Consider the following 15,992-nt stretch of genomic DNA (forward strand, 5'->3'; position numbering starts at 1 on the left):
CTCTGCTGACTCATCACCTGGACGGGAACAGGAGATCCCGGCTTGGTGTGCCGCCTCGCCAGGAACGGCAGAACGCGCTAAATACCCTCTAAACCACACAACAACACGTTTAGATCCGGGCGTTTTCGTGAGCACCTTTGCAAAGACGGGCGTCGCGTTTCTGACCGCGAGGGGAAACCGCGCGTGGAGGCGCCGCGCTCTCCGCAAAGGCGGGCGGCGCACGGGAAGGTGAGGAAGGCGATCGGTGAGGAAGGCGATCGGTGAGGAGGGGACGGGAGGCGCTCCCGGAGCGGCGGAGGCAGGGAAGGGCCGGCGGTGAGGAGGGGACGGGAGGCGCTCCGAGAGCCGCGGAGGCAGGGAAGGGCCGGCGGTGAGGAGGGGACGGGAGGCGCTCCCGGAGCGGCGGAGGCAGGGAAGGGCCGGCGGTGAGGAGGGGACGGGAGGCGCTCCCGGAGCGGCGGAGGCAGGGAAGGGCCGGCGGTGAGGAGGGGACGGGAGGCGCTCCCGGAGCGGCGGAGGCAGGGAAGGGCCGGCGGTGAGGAGGGGACGGGAGGCGCTCCCGGAGCGGCGGAGGCAGGGAAGCGCCGGGCCGGCCCGAGGCGGGCCCGCAGCGCCCGGCGCCGCCGCCAGGGGTCCCCGCAGGCCGGGCACCGCGCCGCCCGCTCGGGGGCGGGCCGGCCCATCAGCTGACCGGCCCCGCCGCGCCGCTCCCGGAGCCGCCGCGCATCAGGCGTTTTCCTTCGGCAGCGGCGCGGCCTCGAGGATTTACAGTCGGACTCCGTCGCGTCTCGCCTGACGGCAGCCGTCCTTCCCCTCCTTCCTTCCTCCCTCCCCGCTCCCGGCCGCCGCGATGCTGTCCCACTTCGCCGTGCTGCTGCTGGCCGCCGGCGCCGCCCGGGCTCTCGAGGTAAGAGGAAGCTGCGGCTCGGGGCTTTCCCCCGCCACCGTCTGCCGCTTCTCCGAAGCTTTGTCCGCAGCCGCCCCCGCGGCGCGGGCTCGGCCTCGGCGGGGCGAGCCGGGGCCGCTTTCCCGGGGCTGTTCCAGCCATAGCTACCGCCGCTCTCCCTTCGCCCAACAATAGCGCGGCGAGCCGGGGGCTGGCGGAGGCGTCGGGAAATCTCCGGCTCCCTGCGCTGCCTCGGGGTGCTGCCCCATTAACTCCGGCCGCCGCCCGCCTGCTGCGGCAGCGAGCCGGGGGCAGCGCTGTGTAGGGACGGCAGGCTGTGCCTTGGGCTTGGCTCGGCAAGGGGAACTTCCCCCACCAGCGGGCACGCCGCAGGCCCCTGAGCGTCCCCCGATGGCGCTAGGGGCGAGCAGCCAGGGCGTCCCCCGGGAGGGCTGCGGGGCCGTGCGGTGTCCCCGATGGGCAGGGCGGGGGTGGCGCAGGTGTGCGGGGCGGCGGCCGGGCTCCCGGCGCCTGGCGCAGTGGCCCCGCGGAAGGCGGTGCCCGCTGCTCGGGGCCGGCGGCGCTGAGGCGCGGGAAGATGGCGCCTCTGCAGTGCAGCAGAGAGGAGGCGCCGGCAGCCCGCGCCCCTCCGCCGCCGCCCCTGCCCGCCCTCTTCCCTTCCTTCTCCGGGGCGGCTCCTCCGCCCGATCCCTCCCCGCGTGTGTGTGTGTGTGCGGCGGGGCCGCGGGGCTGGGAGCGCCGCAGTCCCTGCGGGCCGGGCTGGCGGCGGCCGCGGGGCCCAGCGGAGGCGGTGGCACGGTTCTCCCCCCCACGCCAGGTCTCGGAGGAGAAGGTGTGGGTGGGGTGAGTCACCTTCTGGTCTCCTTCGCTCTCTGCTTGCCATACGCCGGCCTGGAGAGTTCGGGTTTTGTCCTCCTCCTGGGGAGGTCGAGGGCTGGCAGTATATTTGGCAGATGCTAGAGAAGGATGCTCGCGGTCTCCCCTCCAGGGCACGGGTTTGCGGGTCTCAGGTGCCCTTCCCGGGATGGAGCCAGTATCCCATGGAGAGGAGGAGACAGCTCCACAGCAGCCCTCTGTGTCTCTGTGTCTGCAGCCAAAGCTGCCAGCCACAGCCTCTGACAAATCTTGCTGACATTGAGCAGGATGTGTTCAAGCTGAACAGTTCTACAGATGCTCGGAGGTTTAAAGCTTCCAGTTATAGTTCTCGCTGGGGTTTTAGTAGCTTCTTTTCAACCATTTATTGTCTGAATGTAATAAGAGGAAGTGTTAGCCTTGGGTGTGTAAAAAAAAATCAGTAAAAAAAATAGGTTTTATGATTGAAAACATGCTTCAAGATAGAGCACAGAAGGATAGGCTTTTCTGCTGGGTCCTTGTAGCCGTGGCCCTATGGATGGGTGTGTAGGAGTTGCCACTGCAAAGGTGCTGGAAGAAAAGATGGATTTTGCAGCAGAACTGTTCAGGAGGACTGAATGTCTGCACTCAGAGACCTCTGCAGTGATGTCTGCCTTAGTGATGGCCAGAATTTTGACACATCCTCTGTCTGGAAATATTTACTGAAATGAACACTGATGTTTGTTTCTGCCTTCTATCATTCTATGTGAATGTTTGAGGCTTGGCATTTATCCCTTTTCTTTGTGTTTGATGGTGCAGTTGGTTTTAACATTTGGTGGTCTTGTGATAAGGCGTTTGTCAGCCTTGGTTCTGTAAGGCTGATGTTTTGAGCAAGCCACTTGTTTTTATAACACTAAAATATTTCATAAGAGAAATTATGCATATTCTGCTCTTAAGCTATCTTTTTATGCTAAAGGGTGAGGTTTTTTGTGTTCGAATTAGATTTTCTGTAGATCTCTTTTCTGAAATAAGTTTTTCCTGTCATTTTAACAAATGCTTTCTAGAAAGCAGCAGAGAATCTGTACTTTGCTTTGTAGTGTACTTTTGGTTTGGGAAATGGTGTAAGGAAGAGAAAAAGCAGGAACAAAACAGATTCTCTCTATTTTACACATGAAGAATTACTTCATAAAATTACTGGTAGGTCAATAATGATTTAGCATCTTAAAGGGAAATATTCCATAGTGATGTCCTGGTAGTTGCTTAGCATTTTACTTTCTGACCCTGATGTGAATCATACTCACTGTGCTTGGGAAATCCACTGGCTAAGAGCTGTCATGCTTTCTGAAACTGCCATATTCTGCAGTAGCTATTTTTGCATTTAATCTTTTTCAGTAATTGTCTGGTGTTCGTAGATAAATGCAGCAGACAGTACCTATCCTTGTGAATTTGTGTGAATGATCCCAGTTTATAAATAATTTCCTGTCATTAGTACACTGAGGTTTCTGCCATGCCTCTTTTGCTCCCTGCTTCAGCTGGCTGTTTCTAAGCAAGGCTCATTTACCTGCTGACTCAATTGAAATGGTTAAAATATTGGTATTTCATAACCTGGCCCTCAGAAAGAAGGCAAAAAACATGTTCCTTGACACTGGTGTTCTTTAAACTGGGTAATGTAGTGCTTTGTAGGTTATTGTTTTATTTTGGCGGGTTTTGTTTGTTTTTTAGTAGAAGCTCCCAAATATTTGTTTCTTTATTGTTAATTTCCTAGTAGGTCTTTCAAGAAATGACCTTTAAATGTGGGAGGGGGAGCAAAGCCTTTGCTTCTGTTACAGACTTTCAGTTCCTCTTTCTGTTCATTCTGTTCCCAAATTTCTCTGGCAAACGTTTGCATTTGTTGCCGGATTCCTTTTGCACTTTTATTTATTTAAGATCAGCTGTTGTGCTTCTTCACAAAACATGTATGAAACCGTGAGGAAGCTGACAAGATCTTCATGTTTTTAATCTTTTTTCCCCGTGAGCTGTTCGTGTGACAGATGTAAACCATTTCTCTTACCCATTTTTAATTGATTAATGCTGAATTAGAGGGCAAACCCACAAGAAGCATAGATCTGCTTTGGCTCTTCGTGACTTGCTCTCCACATATGTTTAATAGACCGTGAGGGATAATAAACACTTTGATTTATAAGTTTTGTGAAGAAAAGGTATGACAATTACTTTTAATTAGTAGGTTTTTTCCACAACAAAGCTTAGCAAAATAGCTGAAGAGCATAGTAACTTCATCTAATTGCTTGACAAAATGACAGCTGTTTCTCTGAGTGGAATGATTTTTTTTTTTTTAGTGACTCAGTAAAATAATTAACACAAGCTGTTGGGTGTGGAGGTTTGGTCAAGAAGTTGATGATGGCATCACCTGAAGCTCGTTTCTGGTCTGACCCTGTGCTCAAAGCAGACTGAGCTGCATCAGGCTTTCTGCAGTTGAAAATGGAGCTCTAAGGACAGAGCTGTGTCACCATCTGTGCCACCTCTCTGAGTAGCCTGCCCCATCCACTCTTTGGTTGGTTCACCTGTGGTGGAATTCTCTAGGCTTAATCGATCTCCTTAGTCCTGAATCCTCTGAGTGATGTAATTTTGACACCCTCTAAAAAAGGTGTGCAATAACCAGAAGTTGAAAAAAATAGTGTTTCAGTTTAATTAATAAAAATTATATTTGACAAATATCCACGTATATGTATATACATGTATGCATACATGTAATGCATTAGAAGACATTATGTATCAAAATAATGTAGGTAAATATATTTAACCTTTGAACACATTTGCATATATAATGTATTACATTTAACATTACTCTATGTATACATCTGTATCTTATTAGTGCATAGAGTGTATTAAACCAGCAGACATTTACATACCTCCTTACATTGACCCAGCAAAGAGGTGAAGACTGCTGCTGATAAAAATGTAATTTGGTTTATATATTGTAATAGGTTCATTGTAGTCGTTAGGTGAGATGTCTGGTGTGGTGTTAAAAAGTAAGTCTAGAGCTGTGTTTTATTGGATTTAAATTCTGGGGATTTTGAAAAAAAATCCTGTGGTATAAGAAGATTAAAAGGAAAGCAAATTGAAAAAATACTGAACAAGGACTTTATGTAAGCTTGGCTGGCTCTCAGAATGTGCTCTTGCGATGAGAGTTTACAACAGTTGCTGCCAGGCTGAGGAATGCTGATAGCAAGCTCGAGCCTGGAATAATTTGGAGTCAAAGGACTCTTAAGAGAAGTTAAACTTTCACTCAGACCTGTTCTTTGCTTGAGGATGAATGCAGTCTGATTAGCCCTCATTCTCACAACCTGATCTGGAGTCTGCCTACCTTCTCTTAACCCTCCTTCAACCTGTAGCTGAGGTTTCAAAAACACATTTTTTGCTCTCTTTGGTGATACCCTAAGTAAGTCACTTTTCTGTCCTTGATTGTAATGTGATACTGGTTCTGAAATGTAGGGGTTTTTCCTTAATTTAGACTGAAAATCCATTAGAAAGCTACCTGATTATTAAATGTTGGTGTAGATTCCAAAGCTCTCCAGATGTCTCCAGTCACCAAAAATCTTTATCTTTCTATGTGAGAATTTACTCCTAGAACAAAAGAGAAACAAAATAGGTGTGGATAATGGCCTCTCTTCAAAGAGATCAATTTGAAATACAGCAAATTAGTATGTTTGCATATATATATGTGTATGTGTCTATGAATGCCACATCTCAAGCTCCTTGCTATATGGACGATACAGGATCGTTTTAATTCTGCTGTTTTTAGCAGACCAATGATTCAAGTAATTACAACCCAAAAATTTCATGTGATGGAAATTAGGGTAAGGGGCAGTACCCTCTAAGGTTATAATTAGTGCAGTGGCTTGCAGAACATGCTTTCTAAGTGACAAGCACCTCTTGGAGCATGGAAGTAAAGATGTTCAAGTAAGTCATGTTTTTTAGAAGGATGGAAAACCTTACAGAATGGACTGACCATAAAGACACCACTGTGATATGGTTGTGTGCTTCAGGTTTCTTGTCCTGCATTGATTAACAGAAACAGGACTGAACAGTAGGTGGTGGATGTTGCTGGTTTCTTTCCTGGAGCTCCCAGTGTAACAGCTTTCTGAGTGCTCTGACTTCTTCATATGGGGAGTGGGACTTAGAAAGCCCAAAGTGGGCTTTGTTTTCTTGGTAGTCCTCCCAGCAAGTTCAGGAGACCTTCATCCAGTCTTGGGGATTGAATATTAAAAAGTAAGTATAGATTGATGCTTTCTGAAAGACAAAGCTTCTGGCCAAGCGATGGCATTCCACAGACCATGGGACAGCCAAGCTTTAGACAGAGGAGCTCATGAGCTGGGTGATTTGTGGTTTTGCAGTCTAAGTGCTCTTTCCAGACAGTAGTTAGTTAACTACTGGTTGGCAAATGAACTCACTCAGGAGCTGGCTGCAAAGAGCTGCTTCTCCAGTGGCCACCAGTTGGTAAGTGCTCTCTCTAGGCTGGTTTTACACTCTGTGCTGTGCTGAAAGGAGCCAGCTGTATGGTTTTTGGTAGGTGGTCATCTTCTGGCAAACATTTCAGAGGACCTGAGTTTGCAAACTGGCCACAAGCAGTTGGGCTGCCCCATCAAAAAGAGCAGGCAGCTTGTTTGGGGAAGAGAGCAACCTCCAATACCACATTTACTGCAGCTTGTGGAATAACATTTAGCTAAGGTATTGGCTCCTTTGCCTTGGCTTGACTTGCTCCTTTGACTTGCAGGAGGGCATGAAACTCTTTTCATGTATCACCCCTCTTGAGCATCTGGTTGTTAAAACTTCGTGTCAAGGCACTGTAAGAAGGCAGAAATCTCCAAGGAAGTTCATTCAGGGGTGGATGACTCCACTCAATTCCCACTGATCCATTTGGAGCTAATCCAGATAGGAATTCTGTATTCTTCATCTGGTCTCATATTTCCCCAGAGCAGAGCTTATCTATCTATCAAGCACAGCAATAACTTATGACAAGAATGGGGCAAAACTGGTTGTGCCTGTTAGTAAAAACATTTAAAAGTGATTCCTTTTCAGAGCAGGCTACGGTCTGGAAAGAGAGGTGAAAGCTGGAGCTGCCCTTAGAATGGAGAATGTAAACCCCCTCCCTCCAAATTATTATAATTTTGCGATTAAGGGAGCTTTCAGGCAAAGATATGGGAATAGGAATAACAGTTCTGTACTAGGAATATTAGAAATACAAATGTAGTAATACAGAATACCGAGCAAACAAAAAAAAAAATTCTACAAACGCTGGCAGAGTCAGAATACTACCTGACACCCTGTTGGTCAGGCTGTTGGAAGCAGTCCAAATAAGTCCACCCAAAGTGACAGATGTGGTTTGTTGGAGTAGAGATGGTCCTGTGGTGGCAAGATGGGTCTGCTCTTCCTCTGGGAAATGCAATGGAAAGCAGGCTGCCTTGGTGTTCTGATTCTCAGGTTTTATCCAGGTAGAAATGCTTGGCTGACGCACTGGGCAGAGCATCTCTCTGTGGGATGATGTAATTTTTATCAGTCATGTGGTGGGCCTTAATGGCCCATTAACAGAAGATGTCCCTCTGGAGGGAGGATGGGTCATGGAAGAGATAAGGACACTGCCCCACATGGTTTTAACAGCTGGCCCATTAACATCTCCCCACCCAGTTTCAGCAGATGATAACAGAATACATATCCCAGGTTACATCCTGCCTTGCAACCCAAGACAGCAACCAATGATCCAGTATGTCAATTTGTGTGATTTACAAAACCTGTTTGGAATTAGAATTAATCAAAGAAAACACATGTTTAATAGGTGTTCAAGATGAGGGGAGGTTGGGAAATTCCCTATATTTTTGTGGAACTGTATTAATACTGGACTTCAAGGTTTCTGGCACTATGAAACAGCAGTTTATGCATATACAGCTTAAATTTAGGTAATGCAGTTAATTGATTTTAATAGAGTTGAAGTATACTGTTAGCTCGTGGTGAAAGTGAAAACTGCTACCTCATTCACCTTTAACAGTTAGAATTAGTGTTCAATGGACACACAGATTAAAAAACATCGAAATTGGGTAGGATTCTGGAGTTGTTTCCAGTCTCCTTGTCATGCTATCACATTGTCTTTGTGCCTGCAGCAGACCTTCTCTTACCTTATCAGCACAAAGTAGAGACTGCTGATTCTGAAGATTTAACGCTGTAAAATGGATTTTTCTCTAAATTATGGTCTCTGAAAAGAGGTGATTTTTTTTTTTTCCCTGGTCAGATACCATAATACAGCTTTGTGACAAATGACTGCTGGCTGACTGGTTCTCTTGTCTGTGCCTAGTTATGTAAATTTATTTGTAGCTGCAGTTTTGGATCTGAACTAGAGAGTCCTGAATTAATAGCATTTTTGCATTTTGCTTTCTCATCATTCAAATGTTTGAATGATGCTATATATATATATATATATATATATATATATATATATATATATATATATAATGAGCTATTTGATGCCTATGCCCTACCTGCAAACAAGGGGAGGTAGATATTTTTCAAGTATTGTTGGTAAAGGTTTGATTTCATAGTAGTAATTTTTAAAACTCACGAACTAAGTCATGGCTTCTAGTTGTTTTTGTTTTTTTCTCCTTGGAAAAACCTCTCTTTAGTATATATATCCCATATCTTGTGTACATATTTGTTTCTGGAAACAATGGAAAAGACAACATCATTAGGAGAAGGTAAACTGATGAAGGAAAGAAAATGCAAGGCAATGAAAAGGTGGTGGCTTTAAAAAAGCATTCATTATTTTTGGTGTTTTGTTTTTCTTTAAAGTTGTTTTAAATTTAAAATGTACTAAATGTTGATTGATGGTTGTCTAATTGTTGAATGCTTCCAGTATGGAAATGTGAAGGATTTGTGCATTCGTAGTATTAATGAGCATCTAGACCTGTCACATGCATTAAGCTGTTGGCTTGTTTTGAAGTCTGTTTGATACTCTTTTGCAGCTCTGCTGTGTGTGCCTTGTCTGTCCTCTGCCCAGTTCTTTTAATTCTGACGTGGAATGAAAGAGCTTTTAATAAACATAATAAAGTGGCATATGAAGTGAAAAAAAATATAGCTTCATAAAAATATGAAGTGGAATAAAATAGCTTGCAGCATCATGATTTTATTGTTTTCTTTTGCCACTTCTGTCCTCAGTTCCATTATGTCTTAAAAGATGATGATGATGCTGAAGTTGTTTAAGAACAGGCTTTTTAAACTGAGAATTTTGGAACTCCAAATTATCTTTCTTTCAGTGTTCCTCTTCTTCTAGTGCTTGATTGCCAGCAATTTGCAGATGACAATTTGTCTGTAATCCCAACATCCAGATTTATCATGAGCATATCAGCTTTACTTCATTTTAAAAAAAAGACAAAATGAAACACAAAAACCCCCAAATTAAAATTTAATATTTAAATTTTATGCAGAAGGATAAGGAGGGGAATTAGCCTGAAAGACCAAATAAGAGGCCCAGAAACACAAACTTGTGAGTGAGAGAATTTTTAAGTCTTCTTGGGGGACCTAAATACTGGGTAGTTTCTTTCACTTTTGTTTAGATTTGTTTTTCCTTTGGCATAGTCTTCTTTTGTTCTCATAGTGGTAATATAAGTTGTCAGGGTTTTTTTTTTCTTTTCTCCAGCCAGCCATAGCATCTGAAAAGCCAGTTTCTCCATTTCCACGTGCACAGTGTTTTTCCTAGTCGTGGTCACATCTCTTAGCTGACAGCCTCCTGTTGTGGAATTCAGGTCAGAGGAATTGATGCTTTTCTGGAGGTGTTTGCAAAAAAAATCCAGTGGACAGCTGAGAGAGAAGTGTAATTGCTGATGAATAGCAGGGTAAAATTAAATCGGACCACTTTCCTTTGAAATCAGTCTAAACTATTTCTAAAAACATAGTCAAATGTGAGTTAGGCTTTGTCCAACACCTTTAAATTAATTCACGGCTGTCTTGGGGTGATTTTATGATGCTCCTTTATTTCCTAATCATCTTTATGCCCAGAAATGGCTGTGGTGTCTTGAAGATGAACTAGGGGATGGAAGCAGAGCCTGAGAATGCAGGGTGCAATTCTGTGCAATTTCTCTCTCTCCTGTGTGCCCCAGACAGCCCAGAGGCTATACTGGGAAATCCTCTTGGCTGTGTTTTGTTGTGGTTGTTTTGTTGGTTTTGTTTGGGTTTTTTTTTTTTTTTTAGTTTAGTTTTTTTATAACAATAACCATGAGCTGATGTAGCTGTGATTTAATGGAGAATTTTGAACATAGGAAGATAGAGGGAAAGAGATATGAAGCCTTCTGCCCCAGGGAAAAAGAAGACACCTCCTACTTGAGATGAAGATGATTTTAGAGATATATGAAGAGGACCTTCATTTTATACTAGAACAGTCATCCTTAAACTGTACCCTAACAGATCTGATATGCCCATGAGTGCAGGTGTGGGAAAAGATGCAAATGGGATGGACTTGACAGTTTGCAGAGTTTCTGGGTGGCTGCAGGTTTGTGACATGGGAGCCACCAGAGAACTGTTTCTTGTGTTGAGGTCTCCATTTCTGAGAGGCTCCTCTCCCTAAGAACTGATAAAAGACTATTTTAAAGTATTGAAACTGACTGAAAATCCCAGGTCTTGTCTCTTGATGTTGTTAGTAGGAAAGTGAACAGTTGTAGGGAGGAGGGGAAATGTTTTGAAGGTTTCATCCTGATTCTTAATTTTTCTCTCTTATAGTTGTGTTAATAAAACCTGTCTTTGTACCCTTATAACTTTGAGCCTGCTTTGCTTCTCTCCTAATCCTGTCTAACAGCAGAAGAGAGTAAATAATTCTAATAGACTCTCAAACCACTACACTAATTTGGGAAACAGAAATTGGCAGAAACCACGACACTGTCACTTGAAAGAAAACTCGGAAGTTACAGAAAGTTATGTGTTCTTTTTATGAGCAGAGAGAGAAGATGTGACTTATGAAGTGCTGTTGACTTGTGAGGCTCGAGAGTAGTGGATGGAAGCCTTGAGTTTTCTGTTGTTGCTGTAAAACTGGTGTGTGACACTGATCAGTCAAGTGACACCTCCTTTTTAAGTGGGATGTTGGGGCCTGGAGCCTGTGTTGAGAGTAGGGTATCCTCTGGGAAGGGCATAGGGAAATGAGAGCTGAGGCAGCCAGTCTCTGATGGACAGAAGTAATTTTAAAACAAAAAAAAATTAATTCCAGCTCTGGAGGTAAAGCCAGGTGAGAAGGACAATCTAATTTATCCAAAATGAAGATTCTAGAAAGTGCCTTATGTGCTTCCTCAAAGAAGAAATAGCAGGCAAGGAAAGGCATGCCAAGTATCCTGTCTGGAAGGCTTTGCAGATAAAAAACTGGGCACATGTTTTTGGCAGTACAGGCTTGGAGCAAACGGAGAAGATAAATAGATTTTTTTTTTTTTGCCTTCAGATGTGAAGACTGCAGAACTAATTTTGCAACGAGGTAAATACAAGATGATGTCATCGCTGTAAACCAGAGAAATGTAAAAATAACCTGTAATGTGGAAGAGGTTTGATCAAATTTCTCTGTTCTAGTTATGGAATTTCAATTCTGTTCACACCTAATACTCCAAATACTCCCAGTGCCTTAACCACACACCCTAAGGGGAACACACTGGTGTCTGGTCATACCATATTTTGTAGACAGTAAGACTGGTTGCAAATACAGCATAAATTATTTTGTTGTTTTCAGGATATGAGATGTGGTGCTATCAAAATATAATTAAGCCTTAAACTTGATGCTTTTATTTTTTTAAGCCTGTTGTGAGCAAGTGTTTCCTTTGAAAAACTGGTTATTGTCGTTTGAGATTTCGCAGATAAAAATACAATAAAGAGCTAATAAAGGAGACAGTTGGAAGGTGTTTCTCCTTGGTGTTGAATTGTGATAAAGAGTGAGTGATCAGGTTTTTGAACCTTTTAAAGATTTTGTTTTAGCAGGACTGTTAAAAAACTAAAGATCCTGGATGCTTTGGGTAGTGCTGAGTAAGTTTGCATCTGCTTGTGGTTGTCTTTGCCCCATACATTCAGCTCTGCTCCTTGGCTCTTCAAAACAGAAATTTTCAAGATGGAAAGAAACAGTTTTTAAGAAATTGGTTTTTGCCAACAAATAAGGAGTACTTAATGCATTCTCCTATATTCTCATTTTTAGATGACTGAGTCTGCAGAGAAAAACAAACCTTTGTGAGGAAGATCACTAAATAATGTGGGTAGGCACAATAGCTCCTGTGACAGCTAAGGCTGGTGTACAAGGCCACAGCAGCCTCTGGGGAATACTGTGTTTCAGCTGGAGCACAGGCTTTGTTTATCCATTATTTACTGCTTTTTAATTCCAGAGAATAGTTCCAGAGAAATCTGCAAGTTAAATTTCGGTATGATACCGTTGCCTTGGCTGCCATCAGCTTTGTCTGGAATTGGGCTTCTGGCAAGGTGTGAGCTTGTCCAGAGGGCTGAAAGAAAACTGAAGTGATTGTGGGTGTCAGCACCACTCCATCAGAGTATCATTTGTTTTATTTGTATTGTGCTTGTCCAGAATCTTCAGATTTGCTTTGAATTCTTCCCTTTATTTTGCCCTTTGCAGGAGTGTGGGTGACCTCCCAGTGTAGGAGGAGGGATAACACCTTCCTGCCACTGACACATTTAGCAGCTGGAGTTATCTGCAGAACTAATTCTGAGTTAGGAAATGGCTCTGGTTGCCTGAAACTGGAATATGTAGCCCGGTTGTACATGAAGGTACACATACAGCAAATATTTTATTAATGCTGCCTTAGCAGACACACCCATGGCTCTGGCTGGATTTCTCTCTCTTCCCAGTTAATGATGGGAGGCGATGAGAATGGTGAATTAAAATCACACACTTTACTTGCAATGATTATCCCTAGGTGAGGTGACGCTTCCTAAGTGCCCCCATTGGCTTTGGTGGTGGAAAGTCTTACAGACCCATACTCTGTCTTGTGCTAGTGTGTCCCCTGCTCCCCTACACCCTCGCTGCTGTGTCCCCCACCTCTGCTTCTTGGTCTCTGCCACCCTCCTTCAGTCCTCATCTTGAAGCTGCAGTGTCAGACATGAGGTTCAGCTGCACGTCATGGTTCTCTTCCAGAAGCACCTCTTCTGAGTCCTCTACTTGGATGGTGTTTGCCATCCTGCTTTAATTTTTGGTTTGCTATAGTATGTGTTAGTGTTTTACACGGGTTATTGTTCTCCTTTCTTTGTGTGCCAGCACATACAGTTCCTACACAGATGATTTTTCTGAGGTGTTCAGAAGGAGACAATTTTCTCAGAATAAAATTTAGCTCTTGAGATGGTCTTTTGGAATGGGAGGGACCCATTGCTGTCTCCATGGTCAGAACCTCACCACTTGTGCTGAGGCTCCAAATCAAGGGGTGAGGATACAGTGTTTGCCAAGAGAGAAGTTCAGCTTGAAGAGAGTGTTGGTTTTGGGTTTTTTTTTTCATCACTCCCCTTTTTATAGGGGAAAAAAAGGAAATAAGGTATATTTTTTTTTTTACAGGCAGGAAATAATTGGTATGCAGACATTTGGGCAATCCATATCTCTTACAAAGCACTTTGCGACTCCTTTGTGTACTTTAGCCATGGTCACATCCACTGTTGAGAATAAAATGTGCTGTGTCTGGGACCCAGGCTCCTCAAACATCTCTTCTGAGCCACTGGGCCTTTGAGACTGTTGCTAAAAGGGACAATTCCCTGCCTTGGGGTTGCTGTTGCATTCTCTTCTGGCTGTGTGAGGCAGGTGTTTTAAGGATGTGGTTTGTGTGTAATGGTTGAATGTAGGCTATAGCTGGCAAAGATTGATGCCTACCTAACCTGCACCTGAGTGTGTGATTTTTGTCGGGTTTTGTTTCTGGTTTGTTGTTGTGTTTTGTTTCTTTGTTTTTCCCTAGGTGCTGACATTAGCTTAAAAGCTAATGAAATTCGGAGAAATTATTACTCAAAACGCAGAGAGTAGGTAAAATTTTCTTGTGTGGTTTGTTTTTGGTGAAGATGCTAAATAGCCTCATAGATGTCAAAATAAAATGACGCTTGCTACAAGGGGTAATGATTATAGAGTGTAAATATGAAATAGATGAAATACAAGTTTGAAATGGCACTGCAGGCTGTTGAGGTAGCAGACTGTGTGTTGTGTGTGCATGTTAAAGATAACTAATGCTAATTATGATTAGCTGTATAGTGTCTGTCTGAGGAGAGAGTCAGATGGACAGGGCTCATTAGTACCTCTGAATTTGTATTTGCTTGAGTAGAAAATGTAAGCTTGGGGTTGTCTTAGACTGCCTTGCCTTTTAATACATAGTATATTAAATTCACCCTGCTAATATTATGCTGAAGTTTACCTCTAGAGTAAGGAATGAAAGATGGGAGTGTAGCAGGTTGGGCAATATTGAGATTTGACTTTATTTCCTTTGATTGTCTGCACAAGCAAATGTAATGTCAGCTGGCATCAGGCAAAATCACAGTAGTGACAGTGTGTGTGCAGGGTTGAACACTCCAGCTCCTGGTGATGAACCCAACAAACAAAACCATCTCTAGAAAATGGCCATGTTACACCATTAGGAAAATAAATAGAACCCACTCTGACAGTTTTATATAGGTCAGTAAAGATTTCAAAGGATGTATCTGTGTTTTCATGCTCTTTTGCTATAAGTTGTGATGCTGATAAATTACTTTGTAATCCAATACTGTGTTGTTCAATCTTCTTCACTGAGCACTTGAATTATTTTTCAGCTTTCATCTTTTACTTCTTCCGAAGAACAATACAATTAGGTTTAGCAGCAGAGTTCAGATGTTATGCTTGAGTTGAGGTAGTCCTTAATTTTTTATAAGAAGTCCCTCTTTATAATTAATTTATGGCCAAATACTCAGGTGACTTGCAGAAAGGCTAATGCTCTGGCATCATGTATTTTTCAGAATTTTTACCAGACTAATTTAAATGCTACTCATCTATCCTTATGTTTTTCCTAAACTAGCAATCTGCTAAGATTTTCCAGCTATTTTTTTCTCTTAGATTTGTTTCATTAAAATAAGAATTAAGTAGAAATACAATTATCATAGTTTCAGTAATTTCAAAAACTTTACTAGTGAGCAGCTTACTTATGGCCCTGTATTAGAAGTGTTCTTTAGCATTACATTAAAAATTTTCCAGTCTTGGAAAGAGAGGTTTGGGCAGAACTTCATTGTCTTCTTTCAGCTGCTGCGGTAGGTAGTTCCCAGTGTGATTTTTGGAAGTGCAAAAACAATCAAGAAGGGAAAACCATGATCAGTTATTGTCATATAGGTGATAGTCCCAGTTTGTTGTTTCACTGGTATGCTCTTTTTTTTTTTTTTTTTTTCCCTGTCTGCTGGGAATAAGGAGAAAATGTGCATTATGTGGAGTACTGTACTCTCAGTGCAGAGTATTTCTCTGGAAGTGATCTATTGAGTTAACCAACGGTGTATATTTTAAAATAGTGAAATTAAATGAATGCCAGTCACAAATCTGGTCCTGCAGATGAAATAAATGACAAAGTAGAATTGAAGCAAATAATATGTTGACTCTCAGCTTCAAGATATGCAAAATGCAATGTACTTAGAGAAGCAGTGGCTGTGCACAGCACATGCACTTCTCTAGCCACTGCAGCATTGATTGCCAGCACGTCTTCCTCAGTCATTATTATTACTGGAGGAGATAATCTCTTTCTTACCTGCCATTGCAGGATAAATCAGGCTGACAGAGATGCTGCAGGATGTGGCTCTGCTGTGTGTCAGGGCCTTAGAAACAAGAAAAGGTTGGAGCAGTGAGGATATGAATGGGAACAGCTGGATATGGCACCTCACGTGGACAGGCTTTACTCTTGCAGAGAGCAAGCAATGTTTTCAGAAGTCTAATAAACCTTAATGGATTGCACTAACATTCTCATTATGTGTGGCTTTCACATGTTTGCTGGAATCACTGTTCCAGTGTTAGGTTGGCAGCAGAGGAGAAATGTATGGAGGTGGCTGAAAATCCCCAGATTTTGAGTTGCTGCTCTCAAATGAGGATGAGGATAAGGAAAACGTTCTGCCTGTCTTGGAGGGAGATGGCTTAATTCTTTGACAGTGAAAGCTAGACTACTGGCCTTGCTCTGAAGTTGGTTCTCTAGAGGGTGATCTTTGGTCTGCACCAGCTCATAGAGGCAGAAAGTGTGCAAACCCAAGTTCATGTAGTTGC

The 15,992-nt window shown here is 43.5% G+C and overlaps 1 protein-coding gene across 4 annotated transcripts in view; it reads left to right on the plus strand.

Moving 5' to 3' along the window:
• The first annotated feature begins 700 nt into the window (after positions 1-700).
• Positions 701-15,992, plus strand: part of APP (amyloid beta precursor protein) — a 180,186-nt gene continuing 164,894 nt past the window's right edge. For 2 of the 4 annotated variants that reach the window (XM_066340654.1, XM_066340656.1), the window contains exon 1: positions 701-907. In XM_066340654.1, coding sequence (XP_066196751.1) covers positions 851-907 — 57 coding nt within the window. In that variant the 5' untranslated portion in view covers positions 701-850. The remainder of the gene's footprint in view (positions 908-15,992) is intronic. The other 2 variants (XM_066340652.1, XM_066340655.1) reach the window with 1 other exon arrangement.

This window comes from Sylvia atricapilla, chromosome 2, assembly GCF_009819655.1.
Source record: "Sylvia atricapilla isolate bSylAtr1 chromosome 2, bSylAtr1.pri, whole genome shotgun sequence".
NCBI lineage: Eukaryota > Metazoa > Chordata > Aves > Passeriformes > Sylviidae > Sylvia > Sylvia atricapilla.